This window comes from Vulpes vulpes, chromosome 8 (assembly GCF_048418805.1).
Source record: "Vulpes vulpes isolate BD-2025 chromosome 8, VulVul3, whole genome shotgun sequence".
Taxonomy (NCBI): domain Eukaryota; kingdom Metazoa; phylum Chordata; class Mammalia; order Carnivora; family Canidae; genus Vulpes; species Vulpes vulpes.
In genome coordinates, this window is record NC_132787.1 from 26,259,392 (window position 1) to 26,273,368 (window position 13,977).

Here is a 13,977-nt window from a genome sequence, read left to right on the forward strand (position 1 = left end):
ATGTCATCCTTGTCTAGATTTGGTATCAGGGTATGCTGGCCTCATAAGATGTGTTTGGAAGAGTTTCCCCTCTTCTATTTTTCAAAAGAGTTTGAGAAGGACTGTTGTTAATTCTTCTTTGAATATTTGGTAGAATTAATCAGTGAAATTGTCTGGTCTCAGACTTTTGTTTGTTGAAACTTTTCTGATTACTTATTCAATCTCTCTACTGGTAATTGGTCTTTTCAGATTTTCGATTTCACTATGAATAATCCTTGATAGGCTGTATGTTTACAGGAATTTAACCATTCCTTTAGGGTTGTCCAATATATTGGCATTTAATTGTTCATAGTAAGTAGTCTCTTCTGATCCTTTGTATTGCTGTGGTATCGATTGTAATATCTCCTCTTTCATCTCTGATTTTACTTATTTGAGTCCTCTCTCTTTTTTTGGTGAATCTAACTAAGGGTTGTTTTATCAATTTTATCTTTTCAAAGAACCAGCTTTTAATTTTCTTCTTAGTCTCTATTTCATATATTTCTTCTGTAATCTTTGTCATTTCCCTCCTTCTACTAATCTTCAGGCTTCATTTCTTCTTTTTTTAGTTCCTTGAAGTATAAAGTTAGACTGTTTGAGACTTTTTTTTTTTTTTTACCTTAGGTAGACTCTATCTTTATGAACTTTCCTCTTAAAACGACTTTTGTGCATTCCATAAATTTTGGTATGTTACATATCCATGTTTGCTTCATTTTTAGGTATGCCAATAGCTTAGTATAAGCTGATAATTTATTTTTCCTATCAGAATATTCAGCTATCTTCTGATATGGTACATATAGTATTTCACTTATTTAGGAACCAGAATTTCCCTGTCTACAAAACTAGATAAATCACACAAAAAGTTGTCTCTTCAATAAATGGTCTTAAGTCTATTTTATAAAGCCTGGCTTGTAGTCCGTAAATCTTCAGTAATACACTAAAAACTAAAGAACCTGATGGTCTCTAAGTATTGGTAAATAAGAGCCTGCTGGTTCCTAGTACATGAAAATCTCAGCAAGTTCACAAATTCACAAACCGAATTAATCTTTTCCCACAAGGCTCTTTGGAATCCACTCCTATCATTTTTAACCTTTTCAAAGGAGAGTGATTTTCTATTGCCCTTCTTCACTTCCCACTGGAAAACTTTTCTTCAAGAATTTAAAGAAAAATAAAAAACTAATTGCCTTCTGAGAATTTCATCCCTGACTTCATTTGGTATTACTGGGAATGCTGCCAGATAAAAAAGAGTTCTGCATGTTGTTGGAAGTCCATCATTTAGCATATTCCCTAATTTGGATGATCTACTATTTGAAAATATATATTTAAAAAACAACAAAGAGGAGGAGGGGAAGCAGAAGGGGAATGAGGAAATGAAGAAGAAGAAGAAGTAGAAGAAACAGCCAGAAAGCTGAGTGAGCTGACAAGTTATGCTAGAATTACTGCAATTAGAGTAAATCAATAAATTTGAATTAAATTATTGTGAGTCTGAAAAGTCTTAAGGGGTGGAATTTACTTATAGCAAGATATGCATTTTTCCATATGATAAATGCTGAAAGGGTACACCTTATTATCTGTGCTAGTATACACATGATTAATTTTGGAGGACCACATCAAATTTGAGAAAATCTCTTACTTAGTAAGCACATGGAGGGAAGGCCAGGAGCTTAACTCTATTTTATAATGATTAATGCTCTCAATACTAGTTGATTATTTTTTATCCTCTAGCTAAAGCTGACTTTAGGTAAAACTGTATGCTTCCTGAAGACCAAAGTTTTCAGTTCATTTTTGACCCCTTGAAGGCTAACAGAAGTGCCTGACATATATTGGCGTTTTTTTGAATCAACATGAAATAAGTTAAAATTCGTCTTGTAGGCTAACCACTCACAGAAAGTGACAGACCTCTGCCTTTATTAGGTATTTCTTGATGTTTGTATGTCAAGTCAGTCCCTATTTTTAGATATCCAAAACAAATTTACTCTTTTTCTACAACTCAACATCTTCTACTATCAATCACCGACTTTTTGTACCTTTTCTCTATCAAGAAAACTGAAGTCATTAGGCTCACAGTAGTTCTTTTATTTTGTACTATCTGTCCCCATATCTTATCCCTTATTCCAGTATAGATGTCTCTACTTTTCTTTCCAAAGCTTCTTTATTTGTGCTTTTTGGTGAATCTATCCAGTAGTTTATTTGAGAACATGGTCAGTTTTCCTGACTAGAGTGGATGGTAAAATTTGGGGCGGGGATTGGTGCCATGTGAAAAAAACCAGATAAACAGGTACCAAAAGGCCCACTTTGGAAGAAAGTACATTCCCTTCCCTGAATTTCATTCCTTAAGTAGGTCAGTGTCAAAAATTTTGGGGATTTCTTCTCTATAATGATTCTTTTTCCTTTGTCATTAATAATTATATTAAGACACACATTTCACTTCAGCATGAAGAGATATTTCACTCACTTCTGCTGCCATGTTTCTTCTAAAACAAAACTCCTCCAAAAGAACATTCTATCTTATAATACTCACTTAATTTCTGTATTCTGCTATCACTTCTTGATCAAAATGGCATTCTCAAAGTTCACTAATGTCTTGCTATCACTATATTTAAACGCATTTCCCAAGTTTTTTGTTTCCTTGAACCTTTCTCTTACTAGTCTAACTTGATAGTACCCTACTTTTGATTCTGTATCATTTCTCTTTCAACTGGTCACCTAGTGAGAACATCCACATGCTTTAATTCTTCCACCAGGCTCCTTCCAGCCCTTCCAATGAGCCTTCCCCAAGAATCAGTCTTTCTTTTGTTTTTCCCTTTTCATATTCATCTTATAGAATCTATGTCTTGAGATACCTCAATTATCATATGCATGATTAGCATTCCCAACTGACTATAGAACTCCAATCTGGCAACAGAGCACCAAAATGGCACCTCAAGTTCTTGTCTCAAATTTCCTTTTAGAATTGTCATTGTCACTTCTCACTGAACACTGTTAACATTGAACTCACTGTCTTCACTATAAACTCGTCTGTATGAATGGCACTAATTCCTCAAGCACTGGATTTCAAAAATCTTGACCGCCTTACTTCTTCCTCATGTCTAATCAATAACATTTGACACTCTCTGATTCATTTTTATGCAGTAGTTCCTGCAGCAATCCTTACCGAGTAAGTGTTGACAAAGCAGTTATAAAGAAAATTCACATATGTCCAAACATGTTCTACACTGTCAGTTTAGACTGTAACTCCAGCTTTTCCCCTTTCCTCCCTTTACACTTCTAAAACCTTACTCAATACTGAAGGCTTACCTCAGATAAGAACGCCAAAAAATAGTTTTACTAGATAAAATAAATAAATACTCTGTTCCACCTAAACTACTATAACATTTTGTTTATATATTTAATTTTACGCTTATCAGACTGCCTTATATGCAGATATCTATTCAAGAATTGCTCTATGAATGCAGCTCTTGGAATGCAGTAGCCTTGTCAACTCAGTTTCTCTTCAAGACTTAGACCTACCACAGTGCGGTACACAGAGTAAGTGGTTAAAAAGTTACTGTCTTCAATTAAACTAAACTGAGATGGGGTTTGAGTATTGGTAAATTATTAAGAAATCTGTATTCAGATGCAGTCAGCCTGAAATTCCTTTGGATGGCTAAAAGACTAGACGTATTATCTAAGGAAATAATAGCAAGATAAGGGATCAATGATCTAAAACATAAATACAGTGTCTTTTCCCCCTCAGTGGGTAATTAAAATTAGATAAGAAGTTATTACCTAATTTGTTTATCTGAAATTTCAACAGTTTTTCTTGTAGTTACTGTTTTTAGTTTTTGGTGTATGTTTTTTCCTTTTTATCTTGACAATTTTTATCTAAGTTGAGGAATCAAAGTGAGACAAAGGTATACATATTGAAAATACTTATTCAGCTAATGAAAAGTCTAAGACAAACTTTGATGTTGATAATGGTATTTCATGCAAGAATGTTCTAATGAATGCAGTTGCTTTTCAGAATCATCTCAGGCTTTCCAATATGATCAAACATTATTTAGCTATATGTGCAATATCTGGAATTTAAAATTTTTTCACTCTGAGTTTATGTTTAAATGTAACACAAGCAATATTGTGTTTTATGATTTTTTTCTAATTTATAATGACAGAGTGACAAATTCAAACCTGAAGATACATTATATTCAAATAGGTCATATGGGTTACAAATGTCAAGATTTCATTCTTTTTATGGCTAATATTCCATTGTGTATATGCATTTATTTATGTGTACATACACATATATATAATATGTATTTTATTATATATATTCACATATATATAATGACATGGATGGAGCTAGAAGATATTATGCTAAGTGAAATGTCTGTAAGGGAAAGACAAATACCGTAAGATTTCATTCATAGGTGGAATTTAAGAAACAAAACAAACAAAGGATGGGGGGAGAGAGAAACAAACTAAGAAACAGACTTGAGAGAATAAACTGATGGTTACAGGGTGTGGGGGTAAGGGTGAAATGATGGGGATTAAGGAGAACATTTGCTGTGGTGAGCACCCACTAGATATTGAATGGAAGTGTTGAATTATAATACTGTTATCCTGAAACTAATATTATACTGTATGATAATTAATTGAAATTTAAATTAAAACTTGAAGGAAACCCAAATGAGTCATATGAGTAAATAATACTTACTTTAAACAAACATATATAGCACTTTTTGCATATCAAAATGTTTTTGGTGGCAACAATCAGGAACTGTTGAATTTCTTGTGCTCATCTTTAGTTTTTAATTGGTTTGGAACCACAAAGCCTTTACCATACATTCACCATTTCATTCCCAATCTTGCAGCAAATTCTGATTTAAAATATTGCAGGTATGTACAGAGAGAGCAGGTGTGACAGAGGAAATGGAGAAAGGGAAGTAAGAGTGAAGGAAGGCAAGACATAAATTCTTTTGGACAATTAACTTAATTGGACTGGTTTATATTATTTACTAATCAAGTTTGTAATGGATGAAAATAAAACCATGGCTATTAAAATCTCAACTAAAAACAACTGATTGATTGGGTTTTATTTTCACAGGGACCTAAATTAAATAACTACCAGGCAAACTTAATGACAGCACTGGTCCACATCAGTTTTGTAAAACACCTAGGAGAATCTCACATTTCACAATGAATTCTCATGTACAATATTGCATATTCAACTTTCTTTCTTTTTGGCCATATTTTTGGGTAGCAAATAGAAAGTGCAAGCAGGAGAGGTAAATAAAAATGTCCCACCCACTTAATTTTTTATTTGGCTGTCTACAGACAAGTAAATAGACAGGCTGCTATTAAAGATTTTCATCTTTCTTCACAAAATACTCCAGGAGGACAGAGAATTTTCTTAGTGTAAAACTCAGCCCTTATTCTGTCAAGCAAAGTAATTATGGAAGCAAAACAAATCCACATTCTCTAATTAGGTCATTAAAAAGCATAAATGCGTCATGGAAGCTTTTCCCCTTGCCTAAGACATAAAGTAAGACAATGAAAACAATCTGGTAATATAGAAAGGTTCAGAATTTGTTTCTTTTCAAAAATAATAGGTCCTTTCATCTTTCTATTTCCCTAAGACGAAGACAGTTAATTTAGAGACAAAATCTGTAATTAGTTCAGGGTTTACTTTGATTATGTTTCAAAATATTTAACCAAAAACAGGAAGATAGAGAAAGAAAGAAAATACATAGAAAAATTATCAAAGGAAGTGAATAAAAGCAAGAGAGTGGGTTGCTGATCAAAATGTATTGTGCAGAGACAAGATGAATATAAAATCTACATTCATATAAACAGAACCAATCTGGGATACCAGAAAGCTCTCAGGAAGAATATACAGGCATCTGCCTTTGGGATTTGAAACCAGACTTTAATCACAGCTAACTTAAATAAAAACAAATGGCATGATTATTTGCCTCTTCCTCTCTCTACTTGTTATTGCTTGAGTTTTAGAAGACTCAAGCATGGCTCAAACTGTTAAGAAACAAAATGCAAAAAAAAAAAAAAAAAAAAAAAAAGGAAAGGAAAACAAACTTACCTGTGATCCTCTTGGCCCTCGTTTCTGGTCCCATTCTGAATGCCCCATGAGCTGTAAATAATGTAATAATTATCGTAAATTCAATGATATTTATTTTATATGGCAAATATTTTTACTCTTTCTTCTAAAGAATTAAGTCTTTGAAATCTATGTTTTAATATGAATGTATTAAATAGCTATCATGAATAAATTAACACACAAAGTAATAATAGCTTCTGGTTTGATAGCTAATTATTTCAACTAGTAGTTGTTTTGAAGGTATTTAATATCACTGTGTGATAAAAAGAGTCTGCTAATATACAGCTTTATGGTTCTTTGTCAGGAACATCCTATAGACATGTTAACTGCAGTTAAGCTTTTACATGCCATTAAGCTTCTATTTTAAGAAAATATGCTAAATAAATCATTAATATAGGTTAATTCACTGTCAGGAATGGTAATGATGAGAAGGCCAAAATATTTCAATCATTTTTAGTTCTGTTTTGATAATATCACAAAAATATGAGAGTTCTAAGGAGTCAAATGATTTAATGTGAAATACTCCCCCCAAGGTCACAAAATGTAGATTTTCAGGAAAAAAGACACATTATCAAGCTAGTCCATATTTGTCATAGCTCTAAGCTACTTTGCTTACAAAGCATGATATTTATTAGTTGAAAATAACATTTAACTAGAATATACAAGATGTTGACCAAGAGAAATAAAATTCCATTCATCTGTCCAGTACACTTAGTACTCGTATGTCCCAATGGAAGAGCTCCCTATCTCTAATAGGCTAGCATACAAACAAGACAGATTATTCAACTTATTAATATACCTTACAGCTTTTCTAGACAACAGCAATGACTCCTTAGTACATATAATAAAAAACTTCATAAAAGCAACAAAAAAGTAATATGTTTTTCCACATTACCAAGAAATGTTTGATAACCATGCACAGAAAATGGCAGGACCTTACTGATGGCCATACAATGTTCCTGATTAAGAAGACTGAATTCGGGGATGCCTGGGTGGCTCAGCGGTTTAGCGCTGCCCTAGGCCCAGGGTGTGATCTTGGAGACCCAGGATCGGGTCTCATCTCCGGCCTCCTGCATGGAGCCTGCTTCTCTCTCTGCCTGTGTCTCTGCCTCTCTGTGTGTCTCTCATGAATAAATAAATAAAATCTTAAAAAAAAAAAAAAGAAGAAGACTGAATTCGATAAAATTAAGTGTTCAGGTCTATCCACACAAATTTATAGGTTTAACCCAATCTCGATCAAAAGTTATTTATATTCGATTAGGAAACTGAAAAAACCAACTACATAAATTTGATCTGAGAGAATAAACTGATTTATAAGAATCAGAAAATATTAGAAGAGAGTAATACCCTACTCAGTTATTAAAACATGCTGTAAAATTTAACTCAAGTTATGGAACAATGATTTAAGACTCAAAATATACTGGGACACCTGGGTGGCTCAGTGGTTGAGCGTCTGCCTTTGGCTCAGGGCCTGATCCCATGTCCAGGGATGGAGTCCCACATCAGGCTCCCTGGGAGGAGCCTGCTTCTCTCTCTGCCTATATCTCTGCCTCTCTCTCATGAATAAATAAATAAATCTTTAAAAATATATATATATATATTATATATAATATATAAATAAGTGAAATGTAGTGGACAGTTGTGAAAAGAACTCAAGTACATACAGCAACAAAATAGTAAAAATAAAGTATAAAAATCAATGAGTATCTGATGAATTAGTCCACAAGTGGAGGGAAAAAAAAAATAGTCTTCAGAAAAAAATTAGAGCTGAATCTTCTAAGACACACAAATATAAATTCTAGACAGATAAAAAGACATTTAAAGATGAAATGGTAAGTATAAAATAAAATCCAGGCAAATATTTAGACTATTTTCAAATATAGAAAAGATTTTCTTTTTTTTTAATTTATGATAGTCACAGAGAGAGAGAGAGAGAGAGAGAGAGAGAGACATAGGCAGAGGGAGAAGTAGGCTCCATGCACCGGGAGCCCAACGTGGAATTTGATCCCGGGTCTCCAGGACCGCACCCTGGGCCAAAGGCAGGCACTAAACCACTGCACCACCCAGGGATCCCTAGAAAAGATTTTCCAAACTAAACAACACACACACACACACACACAGAGGATTATGATCCAGCTACATAAAACTTCAATGTCCATACAAATGTCACACTAGCAAAATATTTCCATGAAATTGCAGGTAAAAACTAGTATCTTCAGTACTCTAAGAGTGCTATAAATTTGAAAGTAGGGCACCTGGGTGGCTCAGTGGGTTAAGCATCTGCCTTCAGCTCAGGTCATGATCCCAGGATCCTGGGATGGACTCCAGATTCAGGCTCCCTGCTCAGCAGGGAGTCTGCTTCTCCCTCCCCCTTCGGCCCCTCTCTACCACTTGTGCTCTCTCAAATAAAGAAACAAAATCTTTTTTAAAAAAGAGGTGAAAAGAATGCAACCCTAGTAAATAATCAGAGTAAAGGATAAAGACAATTTACAAAATTAACATCAATAATCAATATTGGGCAAATGTTTTATTTGAAGTGAAAAAAATTAAATATAAACAATAACAAGACATGATTCTTGCCTATTAGCAATCTGATCATGTTGAATATTTGGTAGAATTTAGAGAACTAAGTATGCATATATATTGCTAGTATGTAGTGTATAGATATATACACACATATATAATTACACACATAAACACACAGACATATATACAATATATAATCAATTTTAATACATACTGCATACTCTTAAAAATTCATACCCTTTGAACTAGAAAATGTAAAAATTCAGTAATTATGTGTCAATCACTGTGTTATCCAACAAAAAGGGAACTATGCTAAATTAGAATACAAAAAGAATATAATATAGCATTTCAACTTTGGCTTTCAAGGCCTTTTTACAAAATTACACATGAAATGCTCATGGTATAATAAGTGAAAAATATAACAAAGTAATTTTAAATTACTCATTTTTAATAAGATGATCAATTATTATAAGCCTTGGAATCGGTGAAATGATTTAATTATAATTTGGCTAGCATACAACTTTGGGTAAATTAGCCCTGATAATCATCATATAAAATTTAATGCTTAGATAATTGATATTTCTTTAATGCTTTAATTTTTTTAAATTTCTGCATTTAATGGCATTACATCTGCTAGTAAATATTCATTAATACTTACTTAAAGTTGATTATATAAAAGTTAAAACACTAATCAACTAATGAAATAGTCTGATTTAGAGACATATAAATTAAGACCATGTAATGGTTTAAATTGGTTGTTCGCTAGAATTATCAAAAATCATCTTGACATTTTTCAATCACCTGTCTTATTTAGACCTTAGGAATACTTTTTGTCAATAATAGGAAGAAAAAGAAAATAACAGTAAGATGGGGTGCTTATTTGTTCTGCTTGTTTAAACAGATGATAAGCTTGAATAGGATGCTGTTAGAGTAAAATAATTTTTAAGCAGAAGGGTTATCTTCTCTCCCTCATTGTTTTATCTAAATCTTCAGAAAATAATAATTTATACAAGACTGTTATGACTATTATTCTCTTACTAATAAGTTTCAACTAATGGAATAACTTAGTAAATTCTACTATTAGGAGTACAGCAGTAAAAACAGTTAAATAAACCATAAACATGATTTATAATCCACAATATATTGACTTGGAATATTTGATGATAATGACAGGTAGTGAATCAAAAGGTAACATTTCTCCAAGATCAGAACTAAAATAAGAAAAGCACAGATTTCACTGTCTTCTACCATTAGCAATGTTAAAAAAAAAAAAAAAAAAAAGAAAGAAAAGATGATTTCTAGTATGAGAACAAAAACTTTCAAAATGTAGATTCATTCGGGGGATCACTTAGTACAGAACAAGAAGATAAACCTGATCATTATAAGCCAGAACTTACAAACCTCCAAAAGTTCACTCTCTAAATCTGATTTTTTGAAACATAACATAGCAAAACTTGCCAAATGTGTTATATATAAATCAGAGAAATTTATTTCCTGGCATTATACAATAGACTAATGAGAGCAATTTAGGATAAAGGCATTCTATTTTATTCTATTATTATATATTTATATATTAATATCATTATTATACTTAAAAGTCTGAGTGACCAGCCATGTGTTAATATTTCAAAATGTATTTTTAAACACCATTACTACTTTTTTCAAAGTAATGAAATTATTGAAATCTACATGCTATGTGAAATAAAATCCAAAAAGCAATAAACTCTGAAATGATAAGCAAGATACCATAATGTTCTATATTCAATAGAAAGAGAGTCAAAGGAAATTCAACAAGATTTTTTTCCCTTTGAACTTGAGGAAATCATACAAAGGCTCCGTTTTTAAATAAAATGATATGAAAATAAATAATCTGAATAAAAATTTAACATTAATAATTTTAGTGTTGAATATATGGGGTTTGTTATAATATTCTCCATAATTTGTTTTTTAAGGGCAGGAAGAGAGATGGTGGGGGCTGCTGGACAGTTTCAGGGCTCCACTCTCTCTGTGATTATTGCGTACCTGGCACAGATGGGGGTGAGGTAGGGAGTAGGGAGTTTGAGCACAGGATAGCACATGAATTTTTATCTTATTTGCACATAGAATTTATCTTACTGTCATAATAGCACTGTCCTTAGATCATGGACCAAAGACTAAAATAACCACAATGTTTTCACTATCCTTTTAAAAACATCATCCATCGTGTGATAAATTGCCTGACTTACTTAATACTATAGAGTGCTTAAATTAAAATGAAGCATTTGGCCACAGGTAAGTATTCGTGTTAAAGCAGAACCACAGGGCTAAATGTTTTAGGAAGTACATAGACACCTCACTAGCCCCACTCTCCTGACTAATGATTATGACAAATAAAAAAAATTGCTTAGTCATAATAAATAATGAAAAGGACACTTGTACAATGAAGTCAGTGAATTTCAGAATTTCAAACTGATGTTGATGAGATATCAATGAGAAAGTCAAAACATCCTATGAATCAAACAGGTAGGATTAGTATAAAGTTACAGATGACAAGAGTAGGTATTTGACACTTTGAAGGGCTTAGATAAAAGACAAAAATGGGTCATGGACCATGAGGAACAGAAGCAGAAATTATAGGTATTTTTTTCTTTTTGCAATTGAATTCATCTGGGCTCAACTTTCAAGACAAATGAATAGCAGCATGATACCCAAATCGTTCTGGGAAAAGAGACAGAAAAAATTCATTAACATGATATGATACCTTTTCTGGAGAAGGAATGCTTATGATTTTATTAGTTATATAAAGTTTCTAGAAATGTAAGAGAAAGAGATACTAAGACTGGAAAATGAAAAAAAAAAAAAACACAGGATATCCAAACATATTCTATTTGATAAAGAATATATGCCTGATAATTCAGGAAGAAAAAAGATTGTCTCTCACCAACAAAAAATATCTTCTGAACTATTTAACTATGATTACTCCTCTAGGAAAAGGCATTTTAATAAGAAGGGGGGATATAGAGGTTACAAAGGTTATGCCTACAAATGTAAAACAAAAAAAAAAAAAAAAGAAAGAAATTCCATCTGATGAAGGAATTCTCTTTTTAAAGAAGAGTATCTTTTTTTTTTTTTTTCCAGCTCTCATTAATCAAATGAAGACCTTTAAATGTATTTCTAGGAAACAAAGTATACTTCCTTTAAAAGAAACACAATCTGTTATTTAAAGCATTTTGAAAATCCTAACTTCCTTGACACAGAGTCATTTTCATCCTTATGGAATCAATTCTTCTTTTATTTTTAATAATACATTTCTACATCACAGCCTTCAGCTAACAGTATGCTACACAGTACTTAGTTCCAAGGAAAACAAAACTGCTGCCAAACACCAAATTTAAAAAGTTCACAGGAGAAAGCAAAGGATAAATCAGCATGGAAACAAAATGGTTCCATCCAAGCAGAGGTATTTTTAATAATAGCATGAGAAATGCAGATAGTCAAAAGTATATATTCTTGTAGGTAAAATACTTTCTTGTTTCTGTATTTATCCCTGAGCTATAGTCTCCCATTATTTTTTGTTTGTTAATGTAAAAAAGAATGCCTTTTAGGGGGTTCATGGGAAGAAAAATTTCACCATAACTATTATTGAAAAGAGATGAAAAAGCTGTAGAAGAACCATGAGAGGTAAAAAGAAAAATCTTTTGCAAGTACTTAAAAGAGGCGAGGGGGTTTTACATAAGATAAAAGGTAACAGTGGAAAGCAAGAGTAACACTGTCATCCTCACCTTCCTCTCCAGAAAACCATTCTTCTATTCCACCTGTTGAAAATTACTACAGCATATTTTTGAAAACATAAAAATAATAGATATACACTGTAATATATACTATTATTATAGGTACACTATATATACTACATATGGTACATGTAAGGATATAAAAGTTAATCCATAACCTCCTTTCCATTGCATCATTTATTCATTAAATAAATCTTTAACATATATTTATTGTATACCTATTATGTTCAAGGAGCTGTTCTAGGCACAACCTACACACCAATGAACAAACCAAGATGCATATCTGATCACCTGGCTCTTACGATTCTAGCAAAAGGAGACATAAAAAACATGAATAAACAAACCAGGTAATGATAAAGCTACACAGAAGCTTACAGTGAAGGATGGAGAATCAGTGGCTAATGGCAGGTAGGGGCTGGGTATAGGGCTGCTTTCATAAAACTAGAGATTGGGGAAGTCCTTTCTGAAGAAGTGACATTTTTATGAGAGAACTGTATAAAGCGAGAGTTGTACACAGATATCTGGGGCAGAGGCTCGGCACACAGATGAAACAGAAGATAAAAAGATCGGGAGACAGGAGCAGAAGTGGTTAATTTGAAGAGAAATAGAGTATCCTTAAGCTAAAATTTTAAAAAGGGTTGGATCTTTTTAACCATAGGTATATATTTGGTATTTACTCCCTTCCTCTGGTATGGAATAATAATCGAAAAGTTAATCATTTGCTCCACTAATTAGAAATGGCAAAGCACATTCTGTAGAGCAACAGGGGACCAGGAATTCTCTCTTCTCCAAACTCTTCTTCAATTTCATTCAAATCAACAAAAAATTATGGAATGGTTCCCACACTCCACAAGGGCGTCCTTAGATTAGCTATATCACATAGCACAAATTTGTCTTCCCTTTATACATTTTTTCAAGAGCCATAAAATACATAAGAGCAGGGCTGCCTTTTAACTCCAATAACTAGGAAAGGCATGAAACATTCAATATGATAAGCAAATTAAAGCTTGTCTTTACCATTAGCATGTTCCCTTTGGATTCTTTCCCTGGCAAACTCATTTTTATCATCTCTTCACTACTTATTTATGCTTTCTCTCTCCAGGATTCTATGTGGGAAGATGGCCTCGACTGCTCACTACCCTGCCCACAAGGTCTCCTAGATGGCAGTGCCCTGGCCTGGGAAGCTCTGTGACAGCCTCCACAACCTCAGTTCCTGTCTAGTCCTATTAAAGGGAACTGCTCTTAACCCTTTATGCTTTTTCATTTTTCCTCTTGTTATTAACAGAGCTAAGAAGTTCAAGATGATATTATACTCTGCAGGAAAGGGACACCGAAATCTTTATTGGATTTGGGCCTTAGGCCAAAGGTGTTAACAGAATCCCTGAGGCTCCCACACACTGTTCCCCAGCCCTGCAGACTCCTTCCCTAGGGTTTGGGGCATATAAAGGCCTAATGCAGGAGATAATGACAAAGATTTAGCCTTCTTTTATAATTAAATTTACAAACTGGGAGACTCCCTTAGCCTCCTTTGGGTAAAACAGATAGGACTTATCAGCAGCCTCAGTTCTTATCCAC

At 33.0% G+C, this 13,977-nt stretch overlaps 1 protein-coding gene across 3 annotated transcripts in view; it reads right to left on the minus strand.

Annotated features, from left to right (window-relative positions):
- PDE3A (phosphodiesterase 3A) overlaps positions 1 to 13,977 on the minus strand; it is a 322,412-nt gene that overhangs the window by 125,675 nt on the left and 182,760 nt on the right. For all 3 annotated transcript variants that reach the window (XM_072765864.1, XM_072765865.1, XM_025995539.2), the window contains exon 2: positions 6,089 to 6,139. In XM_072765864.1, the coding sequence (XP_072621965.1) occupies positions 6,089 to 6,139 (51 nt within the window). The remainder of the gene's footprint in view (positions 1 to 6,088; positions 6,140 to 13,977) is intronic.